We start from the raw sequence: 18,145 nt of genomic DNA on the forward strand, positions 1-18,145 counted from the left end.
CGTAACCCTACTGGCCTCAACCTTCGTTAGTCACTGTCCTCACTCATCCAGCCTCCTCCCTGTTGCCATTCCAGCACTACACAGCTGTCATTTCACCTCTACACCCAGTCTTTTAATTTCTTTTTATTTCTCTCCCTTCCGCTACTTACCCCCTCCCCCCTCCGCAACTTCTCTCCTGCCCTCCGTCTAAACCGCAACACTTCACTGTCCGCCACTCCCACCATACTATCCCTCCCTCTCCCCGCCACAGCCTCCTCCTTACCCCCACCCAGTCGCCACTCCCATCGTGCACTGGTGCTGCTGTTCGTAGTGTGGTTTCTGAGACTGCAGATGTGTGTGTAAGTTGCATTTACGTGTGTGTGTGTGTGTGTGTGTGTGTGTGTGTTTGTACTGCTGACAAAGGTCTAAATGGACGAAAGCTTTAATTGTGTGGATCTTTTTGTTGTGCCTATCGCGACTTAGCATCTTCGCTATATGGTGAGTAGCAACTTTCCTTCTCTGGTATTGTTACATTACATTTCATCCTGGATTTTCCATTGTTTAATTTATGTATTCAGCGCGCGCGCGCCCACACACACACACACACACACACACACACACACACACACCACACACACACACAGACAGACAGACAGACAGACAGAGAGAGAGAGAGAGAGAGAGAGAGAGAGAGGAAGGAAGTGATCTTGGTATTGTGACACTAATTTTCCTGTGTATTTACTCCTTAATGGTTTTTTCCACTGACAAGAAAAGTCCATTTCCACTGAAATGTGATGTTCGTAGTCATAATAAGACATGAAACTAATTTTCATGTAGTCTCTGCCTCCTTGTCTTAGGGTTCAGAGTGGAGTTACATCCTCTGGCACAAAATTACTCAACAAGCTACCATCTGAAATAAAACAAGAAATTGTGAATTCCAAATCACTTGAGATGAAAGTTCAAAACATACCTCATGAGCCAATCAATGTGTAAATTATATGAATATCTGGACTGAAGAATTGAAAAGTTCTATTTGCTACATGGAAAGTAACGATGTTCATTGTAAAGCATCATGAGAATTAGTTATGTACTTTAAGCATTATTCAGTAAAATAGCTGTTTTCCTTGAAAAATAGCAATCTACTTCAGTAAACATAAAGCTGCCAATAGGAAATAATCATCTGTTTAGTATAACTGAAGAAGCAGCAGTTTTTTTTTTTTGCAAAGTGGCAGCTTTCGTTCTGAATAACTTGATTAATTTTGCTGGCATAAAAATGAAGCAGAGTAGTGTTATTTTATTGTTAATACAGAATACAAACAAAGTTTATGTTATGTGCTTGTGTCATGTTAATTTGTATCTTGACTCAATCCATTTCTGAAGAGTCTCGTGGGACATACAGAACACAATGAATGAGCAAATGAATTTGAATGAATGAATCAACAGTGTGTGTGTGTGTGTGTGTGTGTGTGTGTGTGTGGGGGGGGGGGGGGGGGGGGGGGGGGAGGGGGGAGGGTTATCGGTTTCTTCTTTCTGGTAGTGGTAGATGATTATTTTGTAAGTATTACAGCTATTTAATATCCACAGATTGCCTCATCTTCTTGGGCTAAAGTTATTTTTTTTCTTTCATCCCCTTTTTTATTTTTTGCACTAGGTGAGTACTCACAGGAAATTCCAGCCAACAAGCCATGGGAAAAAGTATCAGGGCCACCAATATTGCCTCCACACTTGCTTCAGGTGATACTGAATAAGGACACACCACTCTCGGTAAGTCAGTCTAGTTTTGACTATTGTCAGATAGATTTTATGTTAGCAAGACTTTTACTGTATTTTACAGGCAATCCATGTCGTATTCTGATTACGCAACAATGGTACAAGAAATTTTACGTTTTCACAAAAAGGCAGATATATTGACCAGTACTTACTGAACTGCAATACTACTCCCAGCACTGCTGATAGAAAAATCTACAGAAGAACACAACACTCCTACTTTTGGAGCAATAGAGATAGAGGAGTTGATTGGAGAAGTTTGGGGTGGTGTTCATGTCACTAAAATCCAGTCCTGAGAGGAAACCATCTGTTATGAGAAGGAAGAAAATCAAAATGCTTCATGATTTTTAACAGTTTTTCCTTTTATACAAGTTTATATTTTGAGCTTGTAAGGTAGTGTTACTGTATGTACCAATACAATGATTAAAACTTTCATGGGATGTAGAGTATAAAATTTTCTAGTTAATGTCAAGGCAATGTCTTGAGTGTTAAATAAGCAACGTTGATGTTGTTGATCAGCACTCATGATGAAAAGGAAATGCTAGTGCCTACACACAGTTTTGAGTCATTGAGTGACATGATAATTTCTGGTGTCGTTTTTGTTGTTGTAGCTGTAGTCTTTTGGTACTATTCTCCCTGCTACTCCATACTGTGCAAGCCTCATCATCTGCAAATGACTACTGCATCTTACATTCATTTGACTCTGCTTACTTATGCATCTCTACAATTTTTATCCCTTATACTTCCCTCCAGTACTAAATTGGTGATCCTCAATGTCTCAATATGTATCTTATCAACTGTACTCTTCTTCTAGTCAGGTTGTGCCACGAACTTCTTTTCTACCTGCTTCTATTCAGTATCTCCTCATTAGTTATTTGATCTAACCATCTAATCTTCAACTTTCTTCTGTAGCACCATATTTCAAAGGCTTCTATTCTCTTCATGTCAAAACTGCTTATCATCCATGTTTCTCTTTCATACGAGGCTGCACTTCAGATGAACACCTTCAGAAAAGACTTCCTGACACTTAACTCTACATTCGATGTTAACAAATTTCTCTTCTTCAGAAATGATTTTCTTGCCCCATTGCCAGTCTACATATAACATCCTCTCTACATTGGCCATCATCTACCCAAATAGCAAAACTCATTTACTACTTTAAATGCCTCATTTCCAAATCTAATTTCCTCATCATCACGTGATTTAATGTGAGTACATTCCATTATCCTTTTTTTCCTTTTGTTGATGTTCATCTTATATCTTCCTCTCGAGACAGTGTCCATTCCATTCAACTGCTGTTTCAAGTCCTTTGCTGTTACTGGTAGAATTAAGTCCTTGGCATACCTCATAGTTTTTATTTCTTCTCCCTGAACTTTAATTCCTATTCCAAATTTTTCTTTGGTTTCTATCTGTAGTAGTTTTATTCTTCAGTTTTCATATTATTAAATACTTTCAGAGACTCATCCGTTATAATGCTTGCAAAGAATCCTTATTTTTAGTGGTGGTTTTCTCATTTTTGTCCATAACCCTTGTAACGTAATTCCACTGGATTCTTGTGGCCCTACTGCCATGGCTAATTTACCGATCATCAGTACCCTGCCACACAGGTTATGGCTTGACCATTTTGCTGTGGTAGTTAGCCTATCACAAATTTTCCATCAGCATTGACCTGACAAAGCAGTACTTTTGCATATTTAATATGATTCGTAAACCCAGTAGGCAGCAGCCAAAATTAGCAGCTGAAAGGACATATAACAAAAAGCCCTTTTTATATGTGCTTACCTACTTTGCTGTCTCACTGTAGTCTTCAGTCTGCCAAAAACACAAGCTCTCTAGCCCCTGCTCTTTGTTAGAATAGAAGACACTGTGAATTTCTTGACAAGGACTTGGTGTAGTATCCTGACCCCTCGTCTAAATTAGGGTGCCTAGGAAGCTGTTTTCTGGGGTTGCTAAACAGTTCAAGCAAATAATATTAATCGAATTTATTACAGTAAGTTAAATTGACAATACTTAACTTTTGTGTATTCACAAAGGTGTCGCAAGCAAATAGCAACATTCGAATAATCAATGTCCTTTGGTATATACTATTTCAGTGCAAGCAAAACAATTCAGTTCATAAGTCACTGCTGTAGTTTGTATGATGGCTTGTTGTGCAGTCTGGCAGCGGCTGGGTGGCACCACGCTTACATTCTCTTTGTGTAGATGCCACTCCTGTCTTGGGGTCATCCTAGTCAGCGTACTATTGGCTGATGTTCTCTCTCAGCCCCTCTCTGCTCCTCTGTTCTTCATCATCGTGCCGGCACTTGTTGTTATGCCGGAACACTTGGCATCATGCTGTTCATTTATTGTGTTGCGATTTCACATTTCTGGCTATCCTTCCTTCTCATACTCTGTTTCTAAATGTGGCACCCTTTGACAATGACCTGGCTATTCTCTGTGTTTTGCTTTCCTTTCTGAGGAATATTCAAGTACTTTATATCACCTTTCGGCTGAAGTCATTTTTAGTCTCCTTCATTTTCCAAATTTTTTGTGTAGTGGGGGGGTAATTGGGAAAGATCATGTTAAATAGTGCCTAATGCACGCGGTGTTAAGTGCACCATACCTGAGTAGACCCTTATATGCGCTTCAAAGCCAATGAAGTAGCCAATCTGATGTGGTGGGGCTGTAAAGCACCCATTCGGTTGAGTCCACTGACAACACAGGGGTCGCACTGATGATGCCAGAGCTGCTAACTCCCCATGCGTGCTAAGGAGTCCAGACATCTTAATGTGGCCACTTATAACTGTACTGCTTTCCCTGCCCTGACTGCACCATGGAAGAGGGACAAGCTAGACATCTGGGAATGAAACATTTTAAGCGATTTTTGGTATGTACTAAACTGATTGGGACACTTTTAATGCGACAAAGCTGTTATTTTTTATGGAACATATTGAAGACAAATTTAGAGAAGTTGAGTCTTTAGGAAAAATATACAATGGATTGCTATTGATTAAAGCCTCCTCTGCTGTACAATCTGCAGCACTTCAAGCCTATGAATATTTGGGTGGCATACCATGGCCATTGCCCACACAGGAGTTCAGATATAGTCCAAGGACTCATCTTCCACTGACCCTACATGCAAAACAGTTGAGGAGCTATGGGCCAAGCTTGAACTGCTACTGTAAATTTTGTCTGACGTGTTGAGGAATGTCCCAAGGATAACTGAACAGATACAGGCACCATTATCGTAGCCTTTGAAGGGAATGTCCTCCCAGCAAAATGTAGTCATGGTGTACAGGTGTGATGTGAAACCTTACTTCTCAGTACCCATGAAGTGCTTCCAATGTTTACCCTTTGATCATATATCATCCCTTTGTATGGCAGACCACAACAAGGCAACTGCAGACAAACAATCCACAAATGTAGCCCTTGTGACAACCATTCTTTTTGCATTAGTTGCGTTGAACACCATCCTCCATATTCACTGCTTCGCTTGGGCTTCAAGAAAGAAAATAAAATACAGGATGGTACTTTTATTGACCATCTGTCTTATACTGAGGCACAAAAGAAGACATGAATGCCTACTACATTCCATTGATATGATGATCAATTATGCAAAAGTCACAACCATTTCCTCAACTTTTTTCAACCCAGAGAAGCGCACACACTCCCTTTTTGCTGTCAGTGGGTTAGTGACTTCTTTTGGGCCACAGGTAACACGTGCTATATGACAGTCCCCTAACTTTACTGCCTGGTGGTCATTAGTGTCCAAACATTGCAAAGGGGTGTAATGCCCTTTGGGGTTTCATCTGAACAATATTTGGTGCAATGAAATTCTATCATATATACTAGGCATGACCAAATAACGCCCCATCAAGCGCAATTGCACCAGCTGTGCTCCTGCCTACTGTGTCAAGTGCAGTGGTGAGTGGGGATGAGGAGTAAGGAGAAAGAGGAAAATGAAGGCTACATCCAGATGCCACTAGAGCAAAGCAGTCGATTTGTGAGATGCCACATTGTTCAATGCCAAAATCCACCCGGGGGCTCACGGCTCTTTCGTGAGTTTGTACATGATACAAATGGGGGCCCAAGCTATTGCAGCCCATTCTTCATTCCCTGGCTGCATAGCCTTCACTGTGTTCCTCCCTCCCTCTCCTCACTCCTTCCCCACTGCCCCCCCTCCTTCCCCTCTCTTGGTGTTCTGATTTATGTTGACTTGGTTATCCACCTGGTTCCGTGTATTGCTTGCAATTTTGTTCCTCCCGCCGGTTCTCTTCATCCAATCCCTCTTGGGGTTTGACCTCGCTTGGCATATGAAGCATATCAAGCTGCAAATTAGCTGGCTGTTCTCAAATGAACATCTCTCTGACTGGTAAATGTTCATTGTATGCTGCTTCATGTGACCCTGCAGCCTTCACTTCCCTGGCTACCACCCGGGAGTAGGGCCAAGGCTCTCTGTCTTTGGATGAAACTCTTTCCCAACTACCTGGCCTGTACTAGGGTGGATGGAAACACACCCACTGTTGGAAAGCCATTGTTTCTTGTTTAGAACATTGAGAACAGATTTGGCAAAGTGGAGGCTCTCAGTAAAATGCAGTTCGGCTCCCAATTGATCAAAGCTGCTTCTGCCGCCAAATCTGCATCTCTTCTTGGTTTGCAATCATTTTGGTGATGTCCTGGTGTCTTATTACCCCTCAGCAGTCACTAAATATGTTCAGGGAGTGATTTTTCATTGGGACCTCATCCTGCAAACTGATGAACTCTGGGCTAATCTGGAGTATATGGTGTTCACTTTGTTGACATGTGCAGAAGGGTCCTAAAGACAACCGCACCGATACTAGTGCCTTTATTCTGGCTTTCGAGGGAGATTCACTCCCAGAGGAGGTCAAGGTCGTGTGTTACCTCAGTGATGTGAAGCCAAACGTGATGTCACCCAAGAGGTGCTTTTGGTGCATGCGTTTTGGGCATACGTCTTCCCGCTGTACGGCAGACCCTCTGTGTGGTGGCTGTGGACATTCACTCCAGGAGGGCAGCCCCTGTATTCTGCCACCTGTGTATGTAAATTGTTGTGACCGCCACTCTACACGCTAGCCAGATTGCCCAAATTACAAGAGAGAAAGAAGATCCAAGAATACAAGTCCCTGGACTGCCCATCTTATGCTGAGGCTCAGCAGAAATATGATCGATTCCATCAAGTGTCACTTTCTTCTACTTTTGCCCCTATTACATCCTTTATTCCTCCTGCCTCTTTCTTACCCCATTCCAGTTGCCCTCCCCCTCCCCTCGATTCCCATGCTCAACCCTACAGGTGCTGCTCCCCCTCCCTGGCTGAAGAAGTGTGCCCCCTTCTTCAGCACCCACTAGTGAGGGGGCTCTCCATTGGGGCCCCACCCTTGGTGTCTCGCAGGCCAGAAGTCTATTACCACATTTCAGCCACGAGATGCACCGTCTTTATGCTCACAAGGTTGCTTGCTCTCTTTTGGTCCCAGATCTTGCAGAAGCCTGCTCTTCCTCTGTGCTGTGCCCCTTCTCATTCTCAGAAAGAGAAGAAGAAGAAACATAAGTACCAGGACAAGGCCTCCCAGGTGCCCCCCCCCCCCCCCCCACCCCCCCCCCCCTCCCGAGGTGCTATCTCCCACTTTGCAACCCGAGTCTAACATCGTATTTATGGTTGTCATCCTGTCCTTGTCAGTGATGGCCACTGCCCAGGTGACATGACTTCCCCTTGAATTCTTTGCATCTAACGTGGACTCTCACCACATACTAATCCAGTGGAATTGCAACAAATGTTATTGTCACTTTCCAGAAACACCACACCTTGTTTCCCCTTATTCTGCATTTTGTCTTGCTCTGAAGAAATGCACTTCCATGATGACCACTCTCCAATGTTTCATTATTATCATGCATTCTGTCAGAACTGTGCCGGCCCCAGGATAGCATCTGGAGGGGTCTACACTTTGGTTCGCACCAATGTCATTAGTCACTGGATCTGTCTTTACACCAACCTGTAAGCAATTGTAGTTTGCATGCAAATGATCCCAGCAATTGCCATTTGCAGTGTCTACCTCCCTCCAGGCAGGCCACTTCCTTATGTTGAACTGTCTGCCTTAATACATCTCCCATCCCCATATCTCCTCCTCACTACCCTGTATGGGGGAGTGATACTTTGACAGGTAGGGGTCTTCTAATAGACCAACTTATTACAAACTCTGATTTGTCTCTCCTCGATGATGGTTCCCTTACCCACTTCAGTGTCACTCATGGCACCTTTACTGCTACTGATCTCATAATCTCCTCCCCTGTGCTCGTGGCTTCCCTACATTTGTAAGTGAAGTTACTGAGCTATTTAGGCACACTCTGGCATCTTCTTATGTTCTGTACAATGACCAGTATTATGATCAGACAGACGGCGTTTGTGACAGTGATAACTGCCCGGTGATATTGCCATTCTTCTTCCACCGCCAGGCAGACAGGCCCCCGCGATGGACTTTCCACAGAGCCAATTGCCCTTTGTATACATCTGCTGTGCACTTCAACACATCTCTCTCGGATTGCACTGATGCGGTCATGCATGGCGTCTCTGCCACTATTCTTCATGGTGCTGGTGATGCTAACCCTCTATCTACAGGTCCCCCATGCCGTTGACTGGTACCGTGGTGGACCAATGACGTAGCAGTTGCTATCCAGGACCATTGACAGGTGCTGCAGTGATTTAAACGACACCCTTCACAGACCAACCTTATCCCTTTTAAGCAACTCGGAGTGCTAAGGCTTGCTGTCTTATTAAGCAGAGTAAAAAGTAGTACTGCGAGTTCTATGTTTCCTTCCCAGGGATGTATGCCTCTTCATCACAGGTTTAGTCCAAGCTTCTTCCGGGCCACCAGTGACAATTGCTCTGTGTACTGACCCATCAGTCCTTGCAGGACACCTTGCGACACACTTTGTGACAACATTGACATCCTCTTCCTATCATGCTACCTTTCTCCGGCAGAAATGCCGAATTGAACAGACCCCCCCCCCCCATTTTTTTTTTTTTTTTAACCCTCACCAAGCTGAACCCAATAACAAACCCTTCACTGAATGGGAATTCTTGCAGACTCTTACCTATTCACATGAATCAGCCCCCAGCCTGGATTCTAACTACAACCAGATGATCAAACACTTGCACATTACCCACAGGCAACATCTCAGTGCCTTCAACTGTATTTGGCTCACAGCTGTGTTCCCCTCGTAATGACAAAACATCATAGTTATCCCCTTAAGCCAGGAAAGAACACAACATCTCTTAACAGCTACCACCTAATTAGCAACATACTTTGTAAACTGCTCAAGAGTATGGTTAGCTTCAGATTATGTTGGTTACTCAAATCTCGGGACATATTGACCCCGTATCAGTGTGGCTTCTGGGGAGAACTATCTCCAGCTGATCATTTATTCAGTTTGGAAACAGCAATCCAACATGTTTTTACTAACCTTATGCACTTTGTTGTGGTCTTCTTTGACCCACATATGGCATAAGACACAGCTTGTCACCATCACATTTTAGTTATCCTCCATGACTGGGACTTTTGCGGCCCCCTTCCAATTTTTATCCACAAGTTTTTATCTAATGATCTCTTCTGGGTTCGAGTAAGCACTCCGCTCAGCACTCCTGAGTCAGGAGAATGGTATCCGAAAGGGTTCTGTGTTAAGTGTCACACTCTTCCTCATAGCCATCAATGGGCTTCTAAACTGTGTTGGGCCACTGGTTACCCCGGCATTGTAAGTCAACAATTTTTGCATCTAGTGTAGCTTCCAGTAGGTAGCATCTGCTGAACACTGGCTCAAGGGCACCATCCAATGGTCCTCTGTGTGAGTTTTCTCCTATGGCTTCCAGTTTTCTCCCTTCAAAATACGTGTTATGCATTTTTGCCATCGATCCACAGTACACCCTGATCCAGAACTTTATTTGAGCAACCAGCACCTGACATGGCTGCCCCATATTCGCCATCTAAAGACTACATGCTTGTGGAAGCTTAATGCTCTCTGCCTTGTGGTCCATGCATGTTGGGGTGCAGACCGTGCTACCCTTCTCCATCTTTACCATGTTCTGATTTTGTCCAGATTAGATTACAGTAGTCAGGTTTATGTCTCAGCAGCTCCTTCCACTCTGAAACTGCTTGATCCTGTGCATCATTGTGGCATGCATCTGGCTATTGGTGCTTTTCGCATGTCCCGTCAACAGTCTCCTCGCAGAAGCCGGGATTCCCCCTCTACAAATATGAGGGAACAAACTCCTGGTTACTTACACTATCGCCATTGGACGATTCTCTGATCATTCCATGTACCCTGGCCTCTTTGCAAATGAGGGATGTCTCCCTCATGATACTCGCCCCCGGGTGGGATTGCCAGTTGAATTGTATCTCAGTTCTCTCTGTCAGGATCTCCATCTCCACTCATTGGGATGTGCCCCATGTATTTCCTTCCACCTAGACCACAGATTATTACCGACCTATTCCAGGGTCCTAAGGTCTCTGTCACCATCTTGTATGTTCCATCCTTGATGAATTCCAAGGTGCTACCATCTTCTACACAGATGGTTCTAAAATGACAGATAGGATGGGATATGCTTTTATGTCTCCTACTGGCATGGAACACCATTTACCACTGGGATCATTTAGTGTGTTTACAGCAGAGGTGGTAGCCATTAACAGGGCCCTCCATTTTGTTACCCAGGACTCCCCCCCACAGCATTATAATAAATTTCAACTCAATGAGCAGCCTGCAGGCTATAGGCTGATGCTACCCTCGTCACCCTTTAGTCTCTGCTATACATGACCTCCTTTCTGCCCTTACCTGTGCCACCTGCTCAGTTGTCTTTCTCTGAGTCCCAAGTCATGTGGCATCCCAGGAAATGTACTAGCTGACCATTTGGCTAGAGAGGCAGATACCCCCCATTCCCTTTCATGATTCCAGGTGCAGATATGCGGATCCACACCAAATCTCTCTTTGCCCAAAAGTGGAGTGACACCTGGTTTGCTACTGCTCTCAGTAATAAACTCTGTACACTCTAAGAGACTACTGCAGTTTGGCACTCTTTCTTCTGCTCCTCTCTAAGGGAGTCCACTGTCTTATGCCTTTTACGAGTTGGTCATACCAGGCTTGGCTATTGTTTTCTCTGCGCAACGAGTCACCCTCACAATGTGGCTGTGGAGCCAGACTGATATCGTGCACACATGACAGCTGTCTCCGACCACTGTGTCAACAGTGTCAGAGATTCAGATCCAAACAAACCACTCCTCACACCTCCCTGCCTCTCATCAGCAGCTGCTATGCTATTGGCAAGAAGTGGTGGCAGCACTGATTGCGAGCTGAGGGGAGTGGTATAAAAGGGATAAGTAGTAAGAATAAGGGGAGTAGGGAAGCAGTGCATGTACTCAGCTGTTCCAGGCAGCAATGGTTCGTGACATCTCTGACAACAAACCATTTCATCTACTGATATGAAAATGAGATTTTTCCAGTGTTTTGTTTTTTTCTCCTAATTTCCATGATAGTTCCCTGACTTTTCTGACATGTTTGAAATTCCCAATATTCCCTGATTTCCAGAACTTGTGGCAACTCTGACTATACAATATATTTATTTACTCACGTAATAAAAGTTTTTGCTAGCTGAAAAATAAAAAGTTGGAGAACCTGCTGATGAAAGTGTGCTGCAATATTCACCTCCTAGAAGTAGTTGAACACACCTTTTTAAATAGTGTGCAGCCTATGGCATAATGCCACCTACTCAAATAATGCCATGGTGGAGCACTCAGCAGACACATGTGCATTTGCAGAGCACGAGTGTGCCCTGGGAGCACAAATCTTGGCCATCTACTACATTCACCTACAAATCAACAACCCTGTGCATATTTTTATTAACCAAGGTTCTCATATGAGCGACCTTCTGTGTAAATGCAGTCTTTAGGAAACTTTATTTTGTTGTCTCCACGTAATCTGATTGTTGAGCTCTAACTGATGCATGAAGGTCAGTGACCACATGTTCCTTTTTGTTGACAAAGCGTGATCTTTGCCTACAGTAATGAAACAGACTGCATCACTTTCACTAATGCGCTTATTCTTTTGTCTCAATCACATTGCAATTTAACTTTAGATTTAACTCTTCCAGTAAGTTTAGTGACAGTAATGGTCACAGTTTTGTTCACTACTTGTTTACTTTTCTTTACTTTCTCCACAACACCGATCAAATTAACTTGGATCACACTTGCATGGTCTTTACAAATGGATTCCATGTTGGAAATATTATTATTATGTTAACAAGTCTCTTTAGATATTAAATCAGTATGTACCTCCTGATGTGTATGTTCAATACTACTGAGTTTACAAACTTCAGTTTTTGTTTTGACAGCTTCACTAATTTTAGTGTCTTTTAGATAGTACTAACTTCACTTACATTCATCTCGTCTTTTCCAACTGATTGTATATTAGTGATATGAATATAAAAGAAGGAAACATTCCACATGGGAAAAATATATCTAAAAACAAATATGATGTAACTTACCAAATGAAAGCATTGGTATGTTGATAGAGACACAAACACACACACAAAATTCAAGCTTTCGCAACCCATGGTTGCTTCATCAGGAAAAAGGGAAGGAGAGGGAAAGACGAAAGGATGTGGGTTTTAAGGGAGAGGGTAAGGAGTCATTCCAATCCCAGGAGTGGAAAGACTTACCTTAGGGGGAAAAAGGGAAAGGTATACACACACACACACACACACACACACACACACACACACACACACACACACACACACACACATCCATCCCCACATATACAGACACAAGCAGACATATGTAAAGGCTTGTCTTTCTCTCACCCCATCCCTTAAGCCGTGCATCACTTACTGTAATCTCAGCCAGACTATGGAATGAATCTTGGGAAGGAATCTTATGGCTCCAAAGCCAGAAATCTCGCACTCTTCTTTGACAAGAGGCTGATTTGGCTGTCCCATATTTCTCAACTAAAGACCAACTACACACAACAGCTTAACACTCTTTCGCTTCCTTGCCCACACCTCTTGGGGAGTGGACCATGTCACACTCCTTCGTATCTACTGGGTTCTTGTCCAGTCATGCTTTGACTATAGCTGCCAGGTTCATGGCTTGGTGGTGCCTTCGGCTTTGGAATCGTTAGATCCAGTCCACCATCATGGAGTTAGAGTGGCCACTGGCACCCTTCAGACTAGTCCTGTAGACAGTCTCCTTGCCAAAGTGGACATTTTTCCCTTTATAATTTTGATGATATCAACACTTGCTCACCATTGTAATCACTGTTCAACAGTTTCCTCATCCTTCAGCATACCCTATTTTTTTTGCATACAAGGATCATCGAATCCCTGGGGTGGCATTACCACTTTGAATGTGCCTTGCGGTCTTCCACCAGGACCTCTGCCTCTCCTCATCAGAATGTACTCCTGTGTTTTCTTGCAGAACAGAACCAGAACAGAGAACAAGTTAAATGTTTGAGATGTGGTACTGTATAATGATGCTGAAAATGAAGTACACTCTTAAAATAAGAATTAAGAGTTTCTGTGTGGAAAATGTTGAAAATATTGACAAAAAGAATGGACAGAATTATAGGAAATATGTAAAGACATTAAGGAATAACTTCCATGATATTTGGGAAATATGTAAAAGTTAAAAACTGTAGGAGAAGACAGATGGAATACATCCTCCAAGCAGATGAAGACACTGGATGCAAGTGCTGCCATGAGATGAGGAGTTTGATCACAGAAGAGGAATCAAATAAACAACAAATGATGCAGCCTTTTTTGTGTGATTAGTTGAGTGACAAGTTTCACACTAAAAATCAGCAGCTTGATATGTCATTATTCTACCGCAATTCTGAGTATGTGCGGCAGTTACTGTGACTCAAGGAGAACACATGTACACCATTTTCAGATCACTGCTGCCATCATGTGCTTTGTAGTGCTTATTTATAATGTCAGCCGTAACGGAAAATGCTGCCGCACGGCACAATTTCTTAATGGTCTCGCAGTAACCATGTGCATTGATTGTTTGGCGTCATGGTAAGAAATCAATCAGCTAAATGCCTTTTCTGTCCCAAAAAATGGTAAACATGACTTTTTGAGGTGTCAAGATTTGTTTAGGCTTGACCTTCATTGGGAATGAAGTGTACCTCCATTCCGTTGATTGTTGTTTTATTTCAAGGGTGTCGTATGATACCAAAGTTTCATCCCTCGTGACTATCTGAGAAAGAAAACCATTGCCTTCTTCATTGTGGCATGTCAAAAACTGAAGTACACTGCCCATCTGTTGTTTTTTGTGTTGTTCAGTAAGAATTTTGGGTACCCAACGTGAGCAAAGTTTTTGAAATTTTAGTTTCTCAGTAACAATTTCATGAATTAGTGATCGTGAGATTTGCGGAACTTCCATGACAAGAGCACTAAGTGTAAATTTACGGTTGTGCTTAATCTTCTCTTCAATTGTGTGAACCAGTTCATCAGTAACCACAGACGGATGTCCGCTTCTATCTTCGTCGTGCACTTGATCACATCCTTCATTGACAGTCTGACCATCTTCTAACCATTGAATCACTCGCAGCATTTTGTCCATAAACCTCGCAGATTTGCTGATGAATTTCCTTTGGTTTAACTTTCTTTGCATTTAGAAAATGAATCACAGATCTGATTTCTCATGCGGCGGCATTTTCAATTATGGCTGACATTATAAAGAAGCACTACAAAGTACACATCAGCAGCAGCGATCTGAAAATGGCGTACATTTCTTCTCCTTGAGTCAGATGGAAATAGAAATGGAACTTACTTTGTGGACAACCCTCATATTCCATTTCCTCTGACATTGGGCTTACTACTAAATGAAAAACGTAGCTTAGAAAATGATGTAATCTGCTGGCTGTACTATGTGAAAAGGGAAAGAAGTGTAGCCTGCAGTTGCACAGCTCATTTTCCACCTATCTTGATTACTTTCTTGTCACAGCTCATACTGATATAGTTTCAGGCTATGCCAGGGTGTCCTAAGTTAATTAGGTTTTATTCTGTTCAAATTAGAGGAGAACTTAGTCACTGATATTGGATAATTCTTATTCATGCAGGCTTACAATGTCTTTTGTTCTGTTTATAGTGTGAGCCAACATTGCTGCCCGAACCAAATCATGTAATGCTCAACCACCTGTACGCTTTGTCAATCAAAGACGGTGTTATGGTGCTGAGTGCAACACACCGATATCGCAAGAAGTATGTCACAACTTTGCTGTACAAGCCCATATAGCCTACGCATCGACCACAGACTGGTCAAGTTCGTCCACGACTGGATCGTGCAGATACTCGGTGAATCACCGCATGAAGCATAATAAAAGTATGAAATACTGAAGTGTATTGTACAAAACAAAAAGTGGGCACCTGTACCCACATGAATTACTTAATGGTTTTTGTGACGGATGTATAAAATTTTATTTTAGTCAGATTGACAAATGTTTGGGAAGTTAGCCCAACTACGTTGTGATGAATTGCAGTTTTGAAATGTTACCCAATTGTGCCTGTTTTAGGAAGAAGTTACCTCTTATTTTCTAACTGATAATACAATGGTATCAGAAAATACTTAAGAAATGACACACAAATTTACATATTGTTGCCTTCTTGGCTTATAGCATTATTGGCAGGCTCCAACTTTGTCAGACAATAGATGTTGTTTTTCTTATTGATAACTGTGACCTCATTTGTTTCATAATCTTAAAATAAAACATAAATTGTAAACTAACAACACTGTCATATGCCTTATTGTAACTTACACTATTATCAGACAGTATAAGTCACCTAAACTGCAGAATTATCCTAGTTATTTTTTTAGAGATAGCAAGATATAGAGATTTTGTTGCATAGTATATGTATAAATAAGATGTATTATAGTCCATTGTTAAAGTGCCGTACAAGTTCCAGAAGTTACTAGAAATATCAATAGCTCACTGAAAACAGACTGTAGAATGGAGGCAAACAATAAACTTAAGAATGAATGTTATAATATTTTTGACAGAGTGTAAGTTGAAACCACAATAAGTGTAAATAGAAAAAAAAGCTAGAAAAATAATCAGGTGTGTAAAAAGATGTATATAAACATTTATTGTTACTGACTGTTGTGTGTATTTTTGTTTCTTGGAAAAATGAAGTCTGGAATAACATCATGACAACAATATTTTGAAACATTAAGTCTAGTTGAGAAAATGTGATGTCCAAATAGATTCTAGTTTATTTGGTAAGATATTGTCGATTCTTAAATCACGAAAATAAGACAATGTTTCTAATAAGCCTCCAGGTGCCAACTGATGATGATTTTGTACTGGAGAAGTATGTTGTTGGCCTCACTCGCAGCTGTAATCTAATCAGTAATTGAACAAAGCACTTAAATATTTGGAAGTCTTCTAGAATTTTGTAACAAATGAGACACACACACACACACACACACACACACACACACACACACACACACACACAGAGAGAGAGAGAGAGAGAGAGAGAGAGAGAGAGAGAGAGAGAGAGAGGGGGGGGGGGGCACTATATTAAGTATCCATCACTTTCTACCTGCGTCTTCATGTGTACCCACATTGAATTGCATGTATGAATAGTAGCTTACAAAGAAATAACATTTGTATGTATTCTAATGTACTAAACATTAGTTTCAGTCTGTGAATATGATTCTCAATTGCATGTTACTCATGTTGTAGATAAATATCTTTTCTTGCTTTATGACAAGAAAAACAAATGGCACTGAATTGTGGTACAAAATAGAGGAATTTGTAAGTCAGATTGTTATTTAAATAAATTACTCTTAATATTTTTAATTTGTTTTCTTTTTTTGTTTGTGTACTTTGTGTCCAACATTTACAGGTAAGTTAAAAGTTTAGTCCTTGTGTCTTCATAAACTGCTTATATACACAATCCTAGTAATATAAATCTGACTCCAACATCACTAAATTATTGTGTGATATATTTCCTTTGCTTTATCTTATGACATGGTTTATGATGTCTCAAGGTTAGTGATTGGAAGCAACTATTTTATAAGTAAATTGTAGGACTATCTATATTCAGTTTACACTGAGCAGACACTGCTCCATAACTGTTGCAACTAGCCTCTTCCTGAAAAACATAATTTAACAGAACTCAAGAAAGTAAATGCTAAGGTAGATGCACCTCAAAGACTGACTCTACATTGTCAGTAATGTAGTCTACACCAGGTTTTCGGTTCACACACTTTAACTGCTCTTGGATGCTGAATGAAATTCTGTTTAGGAGCAGTTAGTCTTGTCTACTTAAATTATGTACAGGTAAACATATAGCCAAATACTAAACTCATTTGATGTCCTATAATATTGATTGAGTGCAGTAATCTACCACTAACGTAACTATTCACAAAAGTTCATGTGTGACAAACATGTAATTAACACAGCCACTGTATGAAAATCTTAAAACACTGTCTTTCAGATCTAACAGTCAAATCAGTACAAACTCTATGTGCAAAGTAAATAACTATTGGAAACAACACAGTTCTTCACCTACTCCTACTGACACAGTAAGCATTCATTAGCTGTTAGTGAAGTTCAATGCTGTTAATGAAAGTAATTATAAGTTCACAGTCAATCATAAAAAAAGGTCACTGAATTATTGAATAAACTTCTGGACACAAAATTTAGATAAAACTCTGTTGATACCTTGACTTGTAACTTGTACTAACTCATCTGTGCTAAATTTCCCAATATTGCAGACGTAGACCTAGTAGATTTCATAGCTTTCCACAGACTGAATCAAAATAGCTTCCAAAATGCCTCTTTTGTAAGTCTACAATAATTAAAACTGAAGTTTGCTAATGTTGTTTACTAGCTTTTAACAAATTCAATTAAACATTTACACTTCTGAGTAACAGAATATGGAGGGATATTTGTTGTAACAAGGACTTTCAGTTACAGTAATAATGTCTATTGAATTACACTGGCATCTACTTTCTCAGCAGTTCAGTAATCAGATATTTATTTTCCTATGAATAACAATAATAAAATCTGAAATTACTGATAATTTATGATTAATGCAGCTTTCAGGAAAATTGATCACACTTATGGATTCTAAATAACCAAAAGAAGGTAATAAGCTGTAAGGTTAAGTTGAATGTGCCCTGAGTCAATATTTGAACTTTCTAGGTACTATGTGCATGATATATAAATGAACATATTGAAGATACTGAGTTGCAGATACATACATCAAAAAGACTGACAGAAAGTGAGCTTTTGGCCAACAAGGCCTTCGTTGTAAATACACACACACACACACACACACACACACACACACACACACACACACACACACACAGGGCCAGTCTCGCCTATCCTCAGTAGCCCAAGACTGTGGTTG

At 41.2% G+C, this 18,145-nt stretch overlaps 1 protein-coding gene across 1 annotated transcript in view; it reads left to right on the top strand.

Annotated features, from left to right (window-relative positions):
• LOC126416571 (5'-AMP-activated protein kinase subunit beta-1) overlaps nt 1-16,584 on the top strand; it is a 64,053-nt gene extending 47,469 nt beyond the window's left edge. The window contains exons 6-7 of the mRNA XM_050084319.1: nt 1,631-1,743; nt 14,871-16,584. Coding sequence (XP_049940276.1) covers nt 1,631-1,743; nt 14,871-15,017 — 260 coding nt within the window. The 3' untranslated portion in view covers nt 15,018-16,584. The remainder of the gene's footprint in view (nt 1-1,630; nt 1,744-14,870) is intronic.
• The last annotated feature ends 1,561 nt before the right edge of the window (nt 16,585-18,145 follow it).

This window comes from Schistocerca serialis, chromosome 8, assembly GCF_023864345.2.
Source record: "Schistocerca serialis cubense isolate TAMUIC-IGC-003099 chromosome 8, iqSchSeri2.2, whole genome shotgun sequence".
In the NCBI taxonomy this organism is placed as follows: Eukaryota; Metazoa; Arthropoda; class Insecta; order Orthoptera; family Acrididae; genus Schistocerca; species Schistocerca serialis.